This window comes from Sorex araneus, chromosome 4 (assembly GCF_027595985.1).
Source record: "Sorex araneus isolate mSorAra2 chromosome 4, mSorAra2.pri, whole genome shotgun sequence".
In the NCBI taxonomy this organism is placed as follows: domain Eukaryota; kingdom Metazoa; phylum Chordata; class Mammalia; order Eulipotyphla; family Soricidae; genus Sorex; species Sorex araneus.
In genome coordinates this window covers 126,190,568-126,206,095 of record NC_073305.1, presented here as the reverse complement: position 1 = coordinate 126,206,095, position 15,528 = coordinate 126,190,568, and the positions used below count along the sequence as shown (strand labels likewise).

Genomic DNA, 15,528 nt, shown 5'->3' with positions numbered 1-15,528 from the left:
TGTTGGGATCTGACATCAAGAGTTGTGACAGTACAACTGTGAGGTTATTTTCTCTGAAAAAAAAAACAACATTTTTTTTTGGTGGTGTTGGTGTCAAAGGGCTTCACATATGCAAATCACTTGCCCTGCCATTTAGCCACATTCTGGCCCATTTTTCTTCAGTACTTTTTTTTTTTCAATCTTAGAGATTCTTTGAGGTTTAGAACAAAGCTAGTCTGCCTGCATTAAATTTTACAGATTACTTGTTTTTATTTTTTGGTATGCAACTGATTGTGCCTAGGGCTTACTCCTGGCTCTGTGCTCAAAGATCACTCCTGGTGATGCTTGGGGGATCATATATAGTGTCAGGGATCGAACTCAGGTTGGACATGTCAAGATAAGTGCCTTACCTGCTGTACTCTCTACAGTCTAGATTTCTTGAATATTATCTCAAAGAATAGATATATGGTCAGGAGTATACTGTGTGATAGTAGAACTCAAAGAACATAGGCTTTGAGTCCAGAAGGGGGGCTGGTGGAGTAGTTTTATCTCTTTCAATCACTAGTGACATGACCTTGGATACGTTTGAATTTCACTTTTCTACCCTTCTCTCTCCCTCTATCCCGTAGTGTTTGGTAGTATAGTTTGGTAAGACAGTTTTTTTTTCCCCTAAGAACTTTAAAATCTAAAAGAAGATGTGAGATATTGTAAGTAGAGTAGAGATGAATTTGTATTTTGAGAGAATTAAAAATTTTAAAAAAAAACTAAAACCAAACCCCTTCACTTATTCAAAGAACAAGGCACTCAGAGGGAGTCCTGTGCCTCATAGGTAGAAACGAGGGAAGAAATAATTTCAGGTGGTGGAAAGCATCAGTCTGAGCCTTGATTGTGCTTATACAATCATAAATTACACCTGGAACAGCGGGTTAAGAGAGTGTAAAGGATTGAAAGCCAGGGAGAGGCACACCCATTGAAGTCAAGGCTTTAGAAGTTGTAGGGCGAAATGTTACTGTTTTTGTGTTTCAAGCTACAGAAGCTCTCAGGCAAGTTTGACTTAAAATAAGATTCCTTATTCTAAAATTTTTGGGGGACATAAATCTGCTATATTCTTTCTTATCTAAAGGCTGCACTATATGTTTTAAAAATACCTTTAAAAAGGAATATCAGGGGGCTGGAGTAATAGCACAGCATTTTGGTAGGGCATTTGCCTTGCACGCGGCCGATCCAGCTTTGATTCCCAGGATCTCATATGGTCCCCCGAGCACCGCCAGGAGTAATTCCTGAGTGCACAGCCAGGAGTAACCCCTGAGCATCGCTGAGTGTGACCCAAAAAAGCAAAAAAAAAAAAAAAAAAAAAAGGAATATAAGTTCTTATTGTGTTGTTTTTATTGTTTGATTTTTGATCACACCTGGCAGTGCTTAGGACTTACTCTTGGCTCTGCACTCAGGGATCACTGCTGGTGGTGTCTTGGGTGCCGGGGATGGAACCCTGTTTGGCCACGCCCTACCCACTACATAATTGCTCTGGTCCCATCAGAGTTTTTTCAGTGTGTTTTTAGTAAGATACTTTATGTAAGATATGTGAGTCCTGATTGAGCAAATCGGTGAAGAACGAGACAATAGTCCTATGTTATGTAAGATATATGATGTAAGATATATTATGCAGCTGTCTTACTGTTTTTGTCTGTTTTTGGGACACTCGGTCGTGCTCAGGGCTTACTTCTGACTCTGTGCTCAGGAATCACTCCTGGCGGGCTTGGGGAGCCAGATGGGGTGCCAAGGATTGAATCCAGGTTAGAGCCTGCAAGGCAAGCACCCTACCTGCCGAATTATTTCTGCAGTCTTCATAAATTATTTTAAGTTTCTTTTTCTACATATGTATTTTTTGAAATTACACAGTTTTTATTTGGAGGTTATGAAGGGAAGGGAGAGAAAGTGGGAGAGAATGGAGAATGATATGCTCAAGAGAGAACCCGGGCTTCTCCAAGGGCGGAGAGAACCCCTACCCATGTTCCAGCATTAGACATGAAAGCATGAAGTACACATTTCAAGAGGGGAGATGCAGACGACAATTTGTGCTCAGGCATCATGTGTGCTCAGCCACGTGGGCACAAGTAGCACATGGGGTCAGGCAGCATATGCGTGCTCTTTTTCTATGTTTTAGCAAAGTGAAAATGACATTACTGAGAGGAAAGCCTAGATGTGACCTTAAGCTTCGTCTTTTTTCTTTTTTGTGTTGGGGAGTGAAACTAGGTCTCATGCATTCAAGGCATGCTCCCCACATACCCAATCCCTCTAATCATGCTTTAGGGAGCTAATATATGAGCGTTTCTTTCTCTTTCTTTCTTTCTTTCTTTCTTTCTTTCTTTCTTTCTTTCTTTCTTTCTTTCTTTCTTTCTTTCTTTCTTTCTTTCTTTCTTTCTTTCTTTCTTTCTTATCTAATACATTTACTTCAGCCTCTTTACACAGAAATCTAGATCAATGGTCTGTGAGTCTCAAAAGGCCTCCCACCGGTTTCAATAATCATTAACCTTTTAGACAAATTTTTGAGCACTTGGCTTTTGCTTAGATAGGTCGTATCTGTCGATGTCTGCCATATTAGTAATTTAAACAAATGAACAAAAAATCTAAAGTAGGTATTAATTTACTGAAAAATAGTAATTTCTTACCCTATTAATGTTTGGCTTAGTAGAAACAGCTGAATTCTCATATTTACTTTTTTTTTTTTTTTTTTTTGCTTTTTGAGTCACACCTGGCAATGCTCAGGGGTTACTCTTGGCTCTGCACTCAGGAATCACCCCTGGCGGTGCTCAGGGGACCATATGGGATGCTGGGAATCGAACCCGGGTCGCCCGCTTGCAAGGCAAACGCCCTACCCCGCTGTGCTATTGCTCCAGCCCCTCTCATATTTACCTTTAAATTCAATCTGTTGTGATACTTCGTGACATATGTGGCCTCTGGAAATCTGCCTTGTGTAATTGAGAATGAAAGAAAGTGAACAAATGCAAGTAACATGTTAGGCTTATTAACAAAAATACTTTTGACTATAGCAATCCCTGAAAGGAGGAAGGAGGGTGTCTCTAGATCCACTTTGAGAATTGCCGCACCAGCAAATTTTAATCACTTAAGACTCAGTGCCTTGCTACTTTCCCAGCCTTCTCTCATCTCTTCTGCAGTAAAATCATACTTGAGAATCTTATTACCATAGTAAGAGCCAAATATAAACTAAAATTTAATGCAATGTTTTTTTTTAAAAGAAGAACCTAGTAATGCATGATTTTGTGGTTGTTTAGCTTTTGTGTGTAGACAGGTCTTAGTTACAACATTCTTTGAGAATTATATCCTGGTTCATTCTTAGAGTGGCTAGGCGGTAAATATTTTTCTGAATTGTCTGAACTAGCACGTGGCCAGTTTTTGGTGAGGAAGTAAATGAACTTGGTGTTTCTCTCCCTGGTGCTGGGACTTGACCCTCAGGCTTGATACTTGGGGAGAATGCACTCTAGCACTGAGCTGAATTCCCGGCCAAGCTTTATAGTATTACTAAAAGTACACACTGAATTCTGATGCCAAAATGATTATTTTTAAAAAAATGTTCCAAGTTTCTACCTTGGTGCTGTGCTGGATAATATAGAATAGTGAATTAAACAGATCCACTGATACTGTTTTCTGGTCCAGTGAGGACTGTTGACAAATTGTATAATTTTATTTGTGGGGAGAGGGGGACATGGTGCTGAAGTGCATTCCCAGTGGTGATCAAGGACTATTTCTGGTTCTCTCCTCTGCTCTGGTGGGATAAGTCACTGAATTTTTATTGCTGAGTTAAATAATGCCATCATGCAGGCAATACAGGGACTGTTAACACTTTAGAGCACATTCTAACTTGGACCAGAGGAACCCAGGGACATTTCATTTTCAGGAAGCGCCTTCTAAGCCAAGAGCTGCAGGGTAACTATAAGTTTTCTAAGAAAAGAGTGAGTTTGATATGTTCAGGAAGTTTTCTAAGCTGCAGGGTTAAATGTTGGATGCAGTATGAAATATGTACAATGTGAGGACAGACTAAATAATTAGGAATAGGTTATAAAGGACCCTAGGTGCAGAAAAAGAGGAGCCAAATATTGATTGATTGGATTGGAGTTTTAGTTTTTGGGTCATGCCTGTTAGTGTACTTGGTGTTTGCTCTTGGCTGTGCTCAGGGGATCAGGTGGCCCAAGGGTTCAAACTCTGGCCTCCTGCATGCAAGCATGTAGGCCGCCTATTGAGCTCTCTCTCCAGCCCACTGAAAGATTGTAAGAAGCAGAAGATGAGTTGTGTTTCAGAAGATAATTGACAATAGTGTGGAGATGGATAGAAATGTTTATGTCTACCCGTCCATCATGTAAAGTATCTATTATATAACTAAAAATTCCTAATGGTTAAATAAGGATTTAGTGGAATTTCAAGAGTGTCCAGGTGCAGTAATTATTATTTAGTTCTAAGATGAAATAGTGGAGTATAAGTTTTTCCCTTTTAGTCTCTCTTTAAGGACTAAACTCTTTTTAGCTGTAGAAATGGGCAAATTGCATTAATGCTACATGGCTGGTTTAGGTAATTGCATTAAGCAGTTGAAGACCCACAGTGCTTATTCCCAGAAGAATGCTTACAGCTGTGTCCATCGCACATCTGATGCTAGGATTTGCTTTTAAAAAACGAAAAACAAAGCAAAAACAGCTCTCCTCACCTTGCCTCTTACATATCAGGAAACTAAAACCAACAAATAATGAAAGTGGAAGTCATATATAAAACAAAACTGGAAGCCAGTAAGAAAACTTTCTGGAGAACTCCCAGAACTATTTGTTGTTAAAGTTTATGTGATATGCTCTAAAAACCCTAGTAGATTGTTATTTCAATAATTTTATAAATGTCATATAAATATTTCTACTAGAATACAGTCATTCATGATACAATAACATTGTTCAGCGTAGGATTGCTTTTTCTTTAACTAGGTGGTGGACAAACAACCCTGCATTCTTTCTAAGGCAATAAACTTAGTACGGGGTCCCATTTTCACAGATCCTAAAGAGAGTATAAAATATAGTCTGTGGGGCTGAAGTGGTAGCATAGTGTTAAGGCCCTTTGCTTTGTAGCTCCACTTGCCCATTCAAATCCCCAACACCACATAGAATCCCCTGAGGACCTCCAGAGGTCAGTCCTAAGAACTAGCAAGGACTAGCCCTTGAGCACTGCTGATTTTGACCCCCAAACAAAATTAAATATATTTACATATTCTGTTAGGTTTACTAAACTTATATTCCTGGTATTAAAAAAAAAAGACAGGTTATGTTGATTCTTTTGGTTTTATTAAGTAGACTTGCTGTATCTTATTTTGAAATAAAGGCAGTGGTATATTGGGGATCTGAATTAGTATATGTATCCAAGGATGAAGGAACTGTGCCCTTTTGTAATAACTCTTTGTGGTAATTCATCTTTAAAAGAAGTAATAGGTTTCACTCTTACAAGTGACCGTGTACTCTTAAGAAATTTGCATCTTCAAAATTAAGCACCAAAGGAGATAAAGTGCTATTCTTAATTGGGATTCAGTTAACAGTATTGCAAACCACAATGCCTAAAAGGAAAAAATAAAAAAGGGAAAGTGTCTGCCTTGAGGCAGGCTTGGGGGTGGGAGGGGAACTAGACACTGGTGGAGGGAAGTGGGCACTCGGGAGTGGAACATTGAGCACCTGAAACTCAATCACGAACAACTTTGTAACTTTGTATCTCAAAGTTATATTGGTTCAGTAAACTAAAAACTAAGGTGCTAAAAGGCCAGAGGGGAGGGATAGCACAGTGGGCAGGGCGCTTGCCTCGCCCATGTCTGAGCCAGGGTTCCATCCCTAGCATTCCATACGAGCCCCATCAGGAGTGATGCCTGAGCATAAAGTCAGGAGTAAGCCCTGAGCGTTGCCAACTGTGGCCCAAAAAACAGAGACAACAAAGTAAGCACTGAAAATTATTTCCATGTATTGAAGGGTTCAGAACAAAAAGATATTGAAATTAAAAACAATTTTTACCCATATGACTGTAAATCTGAGTTTCCTCCTCTGAAACCGCAGAACACAGAAAATTATTTGAGTGACTATTTTCTTAGTTCTCCCAAAGATGATCTAGAACTAGTATCATTCAAGATTATCAGGGAGAAATTAATTGAGGGTGTCTAGGAAATATAATGTGTGCATTCAGAAAGATTAGACAAAGGATATAATTGACAAGAATACTTTTTTCCCCATAACTTTTTCTTCTTTTGCTTTGGGGGCATACCTCAAGGTTTTTGAGCCACCTCCCCAATCTCATTTTTCCATATTTTGATTTTCTTAAGGTGTTTAGGGTTTTTTTTTCTTTTTTTCCCCTCAGTTTGTTTGCTTTGGGGCCACACCCCGCAGTGCTCAGGGCTTTCCCCTGACTCTGTGATCAGGGGTCACTCCTGGCAGGGCTCAGAAGACCAGAAGGGGTTCTGGGGATGAACCTGGGTCGGCAATGTGTAAGTTAAGCATGTTCCTGCTGTATAATAACTCCAGCCCCAGATTTTACTTGTTTTGTTTTGTTGTTGTTTTGCTTTTTGGGGTCATACCCCGAGATGCACAGGGGTTATTTCTAGCTCTGCACTCAGGAATTACTCCCTGACGGTTCTCAGGGGACCATATGGGATGCCAGGAATTGAACCCTGGTCGGCCATGTGCAAGTCAAACGCCCTACCCGCTGTGCTGTCACTCCATCCCTCCAGCCCCAGATTTTAAAAAATAATAATACTAAAAATATTATTTGGGACCCAGAGCGATAGTACAGCAGGTAAGGTATTTGCCTTCCTAGCAGCTGCTCTGGGTTTAATCCCTGGCATCCGATATGGTCCCCAGAGCACTGCAGGAGTAATTCCTGAGTGCAGAAACAGTAGTAACCCCCAAGCATCACTGGGTGTGACACAAAAAAGAAAAAGAAAAGAAAACTTTATTTTATTTTATTTTTTTTGGGTCACACCTAACAATGGGTCATACCTAACAATGCTCAGGACTTACTCCTGGCTCTGCACTCAGGGATCACTCCAGGCAGTGTTCAGAGAACTGTGTGAGCTGCCAGGGATCAAACCTGGGTCGGTTGCGTGCAAGGCCTTAACTTTTATACTATTGGCTCCAGCTCCAGTATTGAATTTTTAAATTTGTGATTTTAGAATCATGCTTTGAAAGTCTCTCATCAACTAGTATTGTGTATTTGATTAAAATTTTCTAATACTTGAAAGTTTTTCAGGGATAGCACAGCGGTAGGGCGGTCGCCTTTCACGAGGCCAACCCGAGTTCGATTCCTCCACCCCTCTTGGAGAGTCTGGAAAGCTACTGAGAGTATTGAGCCCGCACAGCAGAGCCTGGCAAGCTACCCGTGCATATTGGACATGCCAAAAACAGTAACAATAAGTCTCTCAATGAGAGACGTTACTGGTGCCCGCTCGAACAAATCGATGAGCAACGGGATGACAGTGACAATTTTTATTTGGGGTCAGGTGACTGGTAAGGGTGATACTTGTCCAGCTGGGCTGGATTTTTTTTTTTAATTCTTTTATTAATTCACCATGTGGAAAGTTACAAAGCGTTCAGATTAAAGTCTCAGTTATACAATGCTCAAACACCCATCCCTTCACCAGTGCACATATTCCACCACCAAGAATCACAATATACCTCCCCACCTCCCCAGCCCCCCACCCCGCATGTGTAACTGGTAAATTTCACTTTACTTTCACTTTACTTTGATTACATTCAATATTTAAACAAAAATTCACTATTATTGATTTGGAGTTTCTCCCCCCTAAAGTCGATCTGCTGAAAAGAAAGCATTTGGTAATTTGTTTTCCATTGCTGAGAATGAAGAGATATGAGGTCAGGAGGCCGCACTAGCAGCAGCATAGTTTTGGATTTCTGTATTTTAGTATTTTAGTAACTAAGTCCAGAGAAATGTCTGCCAGGAATTGCAACATTGTAAGCTTGTACCTCTCAGCTACTTTATATTCCACATATGAGTGCGATCTTTCTATGTCTCTCTCTTTCTTTCTGACTCATTTCGCTCAGCATGATACTTTCCATGTTGATCCACTTATATGCAAATTTCATGACTTCATGTTTTCTGACAGCTACGTAGTATTCCATTGTGTAAATATACCAGAGTTTCTTTAGCCAATCATCTGTTTTCGGGCACTCTGTTTTTTTCCATATTGTGGCTATTGTAAACAGAGCGGCAATGAACATGGAAATGCAGATGTCATCTCTACTATACCTTTTTGCCTCTCCGGGATATATTCCCAGGAGTGGTATTGCTGGGTCAAATGGGAGCTCAATTTCTAACTTTTTGAGAATCGTCCATATTGTCTTCCAAAAGGGCTGAACCAGTCGGCATTCCCACCAGCAGTGAAGGAGAGTCCCTTTCTCCCCACATCCACGCCAGCACAGGTTGCTTTTGTTTTTTGGGATGTGGGCCAGTCTCTGTGGTGTGAGATGACATCTCATTGTTGTTTTGATCTGCATCTCCCTGATAATTAGTGATGTTGAACATTTTCTCATGTGCCTCTCATGGGCTGGATATTTTAGTGCTTGGGCCTGGTAGTGCTGAGGGCCACCAGGCCACAGCCAGTGATGCTGGGGTGGGCACAGACCCTGAGTTGTGTCTGGATTGAGCCTCCGTCCTGGAGCAGGCTTGACACGTGCCCCTGGCAACTGAGCTATTTCCCCAGCTCGGCCTCATGCGAGGCAAGTGCCTTAATGCATGTACCTATTTCTCTGGACAATATTTAAAAAAAATTTTTGGCTACATTTGGCAGTGCTTAGGGGTTTCTCCTGACTTTGCCTTTTGGGATGACTCCTAGTGGTCCTCAGGGAACCTTGATGGGATGCTGGGATCAAACTTGACAGCTATCTTCAAGGCAAGTGCTTTACCCACTGTACTGTCTTTCCATGGCTCAATATTTTAAAACTTGGTATCAAAAGGTATCTTTCAGTATTGGATTCGTTTTAAAATTTTTAGAGGGGTCACTGCTGGTGTGTGGTGCAGGGCTGGTATACTCAGCAACCACCAGGTTGACACCCAGCGGGGCTCTTCGGGCCTATGTGGTAGGGATTGCACTCAGGGCTTTGTGTGCTCAGCTTCTGCTCTGTACTCAGTCCATTACCCTAGTCCCTATAGGAGTCCTCATGATAGAAATATCTGAGGTATTTGGGTTTACTTTTTAGGTAGCCTTTGCCAAATTGTAGAAACTTTTTTTTTTTTTTTTTGCTTATTTTTTTGACTGGCAATTTCAATTGACTGGCAATTATTTTTTGTTTGTTTGTTTGTTTTTGGGTCAACCTGGTGGTGCTCAGGGCTTACTCCTGTCTCTGCGCTCAGGATGACTGCCGGTGGGCTCTGGCGACCATATGGGACGTGGGGGATCCAACCACGGTTAGCTGCATGCAAGGCAAGCTCCCTGCCCTCTGGACTATCCTTCTGGTCCCCAGTGACTGTCAGCTCTTGAATATTCAAATTACAGGCCTAAAAGTAATTAGAGATATATATAAAAGAGCTTTAACTACCTGAAATCTTCTATGTTCTTTGCATTCATGGGTTTTGGTCATTTTATTATTGTAAGAGCAGTATCTGATGATAGTTTTGATATTATAAAGGAGATAAAATAAAATTGATCATTCCTGCTGATGAAATAGCCTTCAAATCTTGAAATCCTGTAATTACTATTTCTCATTATGAGAGTTTCATAGGTTCTGGCAAAACTTAGAAGAACAAAACAATTTAATGAAAGTCAAAATGCTTTATAGCTTGTCTTTTAGTTATACCATACTTCAAAACAATTTGAACCTCAATTCTAAGTCTTTGATTTTGTTGATGAAGTTTTCTAAAATACGCTCTAAATATCTTTGTTCTGCTAGATTGATCAAGATTTGTTTTCTCTAAATACAAAATAATCATCGTTATTCATCAAAAGTAACAGATTATTTTGTATCAAAATACACACACCTGTTGGATATCAGACCATTGAAAGACTAATTCAGTCACCTTTGTTTTAACTAGAATCTATACCTCTCACCTGGTAAGTCCCCCCCTACCCTTTTTTGTGGGGGAGCTATACCCAGCATGCCAGGGCTTGTTCCTGTCTCTGTGCTCATTCCTGGCTGGGTTCACTCCTGCCTTGGCTTGAGGACCATATGGGATGCTTGGGATCAATCCTGGGCCAGCCGTGTGCAAGGCAAATGCCCTACCCACTAGACTCTCACTCCGGCTCCAAACCTGACAGTTTCATATTGAGCAAATGTACTTAGTTTCGAAAAGATTTTCTAAGATTTTACTATGAATTTAAGGCTTAATATTCCTGTGCTGCTCACGATATCAATTACTTATATTCTGGTCATAAGTCATAAACAAGTATATAGTGTCTTCATATCATATTTAATATACACTGTACCTTTGATAAGCCAAGTAAACTTGTGTCGGCACCTTTTACAAAGGATAAATGCAATACTTCATAAAATAAACAAACTTGAGCTTGAAACAAAACACACCTAAGGAGCCCTTTGAAGGGATGGTTCACTTTTCTAGTTACATTTTGTGTTCTGTTTCATACTCAAGTCTAATAGCATAATTAATTTTGAATATTTTCTCACAGATTTACATGTCAATATCAACAGACAGACCCTTGCCACTTGTGTGAAGTGGCTATTTAGCCATGAAACAAACTATTTTTATTGTCTCTGCCCTGTGGAGATGTTCTTTCTGGCCGCGTTTTCCATATGTGGTGGCTGTGCGCAGAGAGCCAGGTGGTGCTGCAAGCCTCGCACAGTGAAGCGTGGATATGTCTAGGCTGGACATTTGTCAGCCTCACTGCTGAAGGGAAGGGTCAAATCTGTTTTTCCATATGTTGATGCTTTCTTTTTTTTGGCCTGCAGTTCTGCCCAGATGGCCTCGTGAACATTGTTTACTTTAGGATGCTCTCCCAGATGTTCTGGAAACTGATGGATTAATGTGCTGCACAGATACATAAATGATTGGCATGTTCTGATTTTTAAAGTGCTGTTCTTGTTAGATTATGATGCAGTTTGTGTCTCAAAGTATTTCCCAAGTAAAAATATATAGCCATCGGAGCCAAAGCAATAGTACAGCGGGGAGGGCGTTTGCCTTGCACGTGGCTGACCTGGGTTCGATTCCCGGTATCCCATATGGTCCCCTGAGAACTGCCAGGAGTGATTCCTGAGTTCAGAGCCAGGAATTACCCCTGAGCATCGCCGAGTGTGACATATAGCCATGTGTTTTTGTTATTGTTCTTTTGTTTTTTGGGGTAGCCACACTTGGCAATGCTCAGGGGTTACTTCTGGCTCTGCACTCAGAAATCACTCTTTTATTTATTTATTTATTTATTTTTATTTTATTAAATCACCGTGTGGAAGATTACACTGCTTTCGGGCTTAGGTCTCAGTTATACAATGCTGAAACAACCATCCCTTCACCAGTGCCCATATACCACCACCAAAAAAAAAAACCTCACAGTACACCTCCCATCCTGCCTCCCCCACCCCCTACCTTGTAACTGATAAGTTTCATTTTACATTCTGTTTACTTTGGTTACATTCAATATTTCAACACAAACCTCACTATTGTTGTTAGGAGTACCCCACTAGATTCAGACCTACTGTGAAGACAAATAAGGTCGCGCGGTTTTGAATTTCTGTACTTTAACAAGAAGTCCAGGGAGATTTCTTCCAGATATTAGATAATTGCAGGCTTGAAAACCCAATCTGTGGTCGTCTTAATATGGCGGCCACCACGCCCTTCATCCCCGGAGAGAAAGAGGCGAGAGAGAGAAATACCTTTCCCCTCCCGGGCACGGGGCCGAGGCTTAGTTCTCAGGCTGGAGACATTCTGCGAGGAGTTGCTCACACCGAAAGAGGTTTTGCTGGGTCTGGATTCACGCTTGTGCAGCTGCGGAGAGACCGCACATGCGTGTGGCCCCCGGAGAAATCACTCTTGATGATGCTCAGGGGACCATATGGGATGCCGGGGAATAAACCCGGGTTGACTGTATGCAAGGAAAGTGTCTCACCCTCTGTACTATCTCTCCGACTCCAGCCGTGTATTTTCATTTAAGGTATTTTATAGATTTGGGTTTGTTCTTGTTTTATTTCTTCTTTTTCTTCACCTTATTTTCTTATTCAAATTGTCCCAGGTTGGACCAGTGAGAATCTATTCAAAATGGCAAGTGTATAACTTGACATGCTCAGTACTTCATTATCTTGAGCACTTTGTTATTTTCTGGCACAGCAGAAATATGTAGACTCTTGTCTCTTTACTGCACCAGGTTTAGATTTAATGTTTTCTTCAGGGATTCTTCCTTTCCTTTAGTGAAAATTGGCATGAAGAAGCAGAGATCTTGATATTTCTACTTTAAAAAAATTATTCTCTTATACTTATTTTTTGAATTTATCTGGAATTTTTTTACAGTGTGGTATGAGGTATAAATGTGTATATTAAAATGATTTAAAATTAATTGTGTTTGCAATAAGATGCAAACTGACATTTATGTTTGTCTTCATCTTCTTCAGGGGAAATCTTGCTTAATTTTATTAGTTGTATTGTTTATATTTAACTTTGTGTCTCATGTCAACTATGTTTTCTCCAATGTAGGTGCAGTCTCTAGAATCATAAAACTTTGTGAAGAAAAATGTGAAATAGGTGAAAAGAAGAAGGGAAGAAAAGGCAGCAGTGTAACATCTATAAAAGGAATTACAAATTTAGGAAATACTTGCTTTTTCAATGCAGTCTTGCAGGTAAGAACTAACAAAGCTTTATTAAATGTAAAATACTATTTTAATTGATTTATATTTATTGGCATGCTTGTAGAATATCAGGTGACTGCAAAATGCTTCACTTGAAATATCTGTCTTTTGCTTCTTCTAGCTTTTTTTTTTTTTTGCAGTGAAGGGTCTTGCATATGCAAGGCACCTGGTCGGGGGGTCAGGGCCTACTCCCAGCTCTGTCCCTGGTGGTCACCCCTGAATATTCAGGCCAGGGATCAAGCCCACACCTCATTGAATGCAAATCATGTTGCTCCAGCCTGCTAGCTGCTTCTTCAACCCTCAGTTTGTTGTTGTTTTGTGTTCTGTGCCACAACCAGCAGTGCTCAGGAGTTACTCTTGATTCTGCACTCAGGAATTATTCCTGGTGGAGCTGAGGGGACCATAAGAGATGCTGGAGATTGAACCTGGGTTGACTGTGTACAAGTCAAGCACCCTACCCGCTGTAATTGCCTGCAGATTTCAGACTTTCTTTGGCTATTTTTACGCACATACTTACATGCCATTTTTTCCCTCCCCAGTGCTTCTGAATGATCTATTTTAATGTTATTTAATAAGTAATAGTTCTATTAATCAAATATAAGATATAGTTAAATTGTTGAAAACTTCAAAAAAATATCGCTATGCTGTATGAAATTTGAAACTGGGAGAGAGTTAAATACTCTGTAAAATCATAGACATATTATAACCAAGTCAGAAAGCTTTACTTTTTTTTTCTTTCAGAACTTGGCACAGTCTTACATTCTTACTGAGCTGATTAATGAGATCAAAGAAAATGGTACAAAACTCAAGATTTTTCCTTCCTCAGATTCTCAGCTGGTAAGAAGTAAAATTGGGTAATAATACTTCAGACAGACCAGTAACGATATTGCAATCTATTTTTTCCGTTTCTCAGAACTGTCAACTAAGACAGTAGTTGGCAGACTTGAAAATTAATCCAAAGCCATTTATAAAATAAGCAATCAGGGCTGGGAATGTGGCTGAACTGGGAGAGGACACACCTTGCATGTGCAAGCCGTATGTGGCCCTACCCCCATTCCAGTCCTTCCCTAGCCCTTTTCCCAGCCTGACCTGGAACTCCTGTAAACTCTCCCAAGTTCCCCTTAGCCCCTATAAGAAAATCAGCAAATATGATCAGATTTAAAAGTTCTAAAATCATGGAGGCTGGAGTGATAGTATAATGGAGTGCAGAGCCAGAAATAAGCCCGGAGCAGAGCTGGGAGTGGTTCAAAACCCCAAAAAAGTTAGAAACTAATTAAGTATTTTGAGATATTAGGGTTCACATGGGGGAAGAGGTTTTGCCTTTTTTTTTTAATCACTTTGATTTCTGTTGAACAAAATATTTAGAGTGCTTATTTTATAGTTAGTGCAGAGATCTGCTTCAGAAAAGCATTTTTGTTCTCTAAAGGTAGGGTTGGGCTGGAGCGATAGCACAGCGGGTAGGGCATTTGCCTTGCTTGCGGCCGACGTGGGTTTGATTCCTCCATCCTTCTCAGAGAGCCCAGCAAGCTACCGAGAGTATCTCACCTGCAGGACAGAGCCTGGCAAGCTACCCGTGGTGTATTCGATTTGCCAAAAACAGTAATAACAAGTCTCACAATGGAGATATTACTGGTGCTTGCTTGAACAAATCAGTGAACAGGATGACAGTGTTACAATGTTAAAAGTAGGGTTAATTTTTATTTTCAAAAGTGGCCTCTCCATCAGGCCTGCTCTCAGCACAACCTCAGCTGGTTCGGAGTGGAGGAGGACTAGGATTGTAGTGCTGAGAAGCTTATTTGAGCTTTGTGCATGTAAGGCTTTTGGTCCTGACCACTGGGATATCCTGGCCTTTGTAGATTTAATTTTAATAGTGAGCATCTGAAGAGCTTTTGGAGCTCTACTCTTATGGTTTTGTTTTGTTTTTTTAAAGCTAGTGAAAAGGAAGAATTTAAAAAGAACAGTCAGACTTTCAGAAGCTGTCCCAGCACCCTCAGGCATTTGTTATTCAAGCATGCTTACAAAATATCAACCTCAGGCTAGATAACTGAAAACTGGTAATATTTAGCCCAAGCAAGCCATTTCATAACTTTTTTCTCAGCAAAGACTAAAACAGGTTACTCTGTCACTGGTTCTATCCCACATACCCTCTCATTTGGCCCAAATAAATGATGACAACTTCTTTACCAATCTTAGCTTTAATCTTCATTCTCATCTCTCCATCAGTAGTGTTCATCAAGACATACGCAGTCTCTCTCCACTTTCTAATAGCATCCAACCAAGAGCACACCCACTTCCCTAGGGTCTCTCCCAGTTACCCAAAGCTGAAATCCTGTGTAGATTCTTTCTCATTCTCCCGATGATATCCTGCGGTCCTCCATGGAGTGTGTCCTCTCTTGGTGCAACAAGTAATAGACCTTTGTTCAGTGGCAAGTGTGTTCTTGGCAGTGGTTGGTTGAGGGTATTAAAACTGAAATAATAATTTCAGTCAAAAATTGTTCGATGTGTTGGGGCCGGAGTGATAGCACAGCGGGTAGGGCGTTTGCCTTGCATGCGGCCGACCCGGGTTCGATCCCCGGCATCCCATATGGTCCCCCAAGCACCGCCAGGAGTGGTTCCTGAGTGCAAAGCCAGGAGTAACCCCTGAGCATCTCTGGGTGTGACCCAAAAAGAAAAAAAAATTGTTCGATGTGTATATTTTACAGGTAAGAAGACCATGCAG

At 40.7% G+C, this 15,528-nt stretch overlaps 1 protein-coding gene across 5 annotated transcripts in view; it reads left to right on the top strand.

The window, feature by feature from the left end:
* The window catches only part of USP45 (ubiquitin specific peptidase 45), a 71,331-nt gene that overhangs the window by 15,851 nt on the left and 39,952 nt on the right, over positions 1-15,528 (top strand). For 4 of the 5 annotated variants that reach the window (XR_008629827.1, XM_004605687.2, XM_055136584.1 and 1 more), the window contains exons 6-7: positions 12,658-12,800; positions 13,551-13,646. Coding sequence is in view for 4 of the 5 variants with exons in the window: in XM_004605687.2 (XP_004605744.2) it covers positions 12,658-12,800; positions 13,551-13,646 (239 nt within the window). In the remaining variant the exon portion in view is untranslated. The remainder of the gene's footprint in view (positions 1-12,657; positions 12,801-13,550; positions 13,647-15,528) is intronic. The other variant, XM_055136585.1, reaches the window with a different exon arrangement.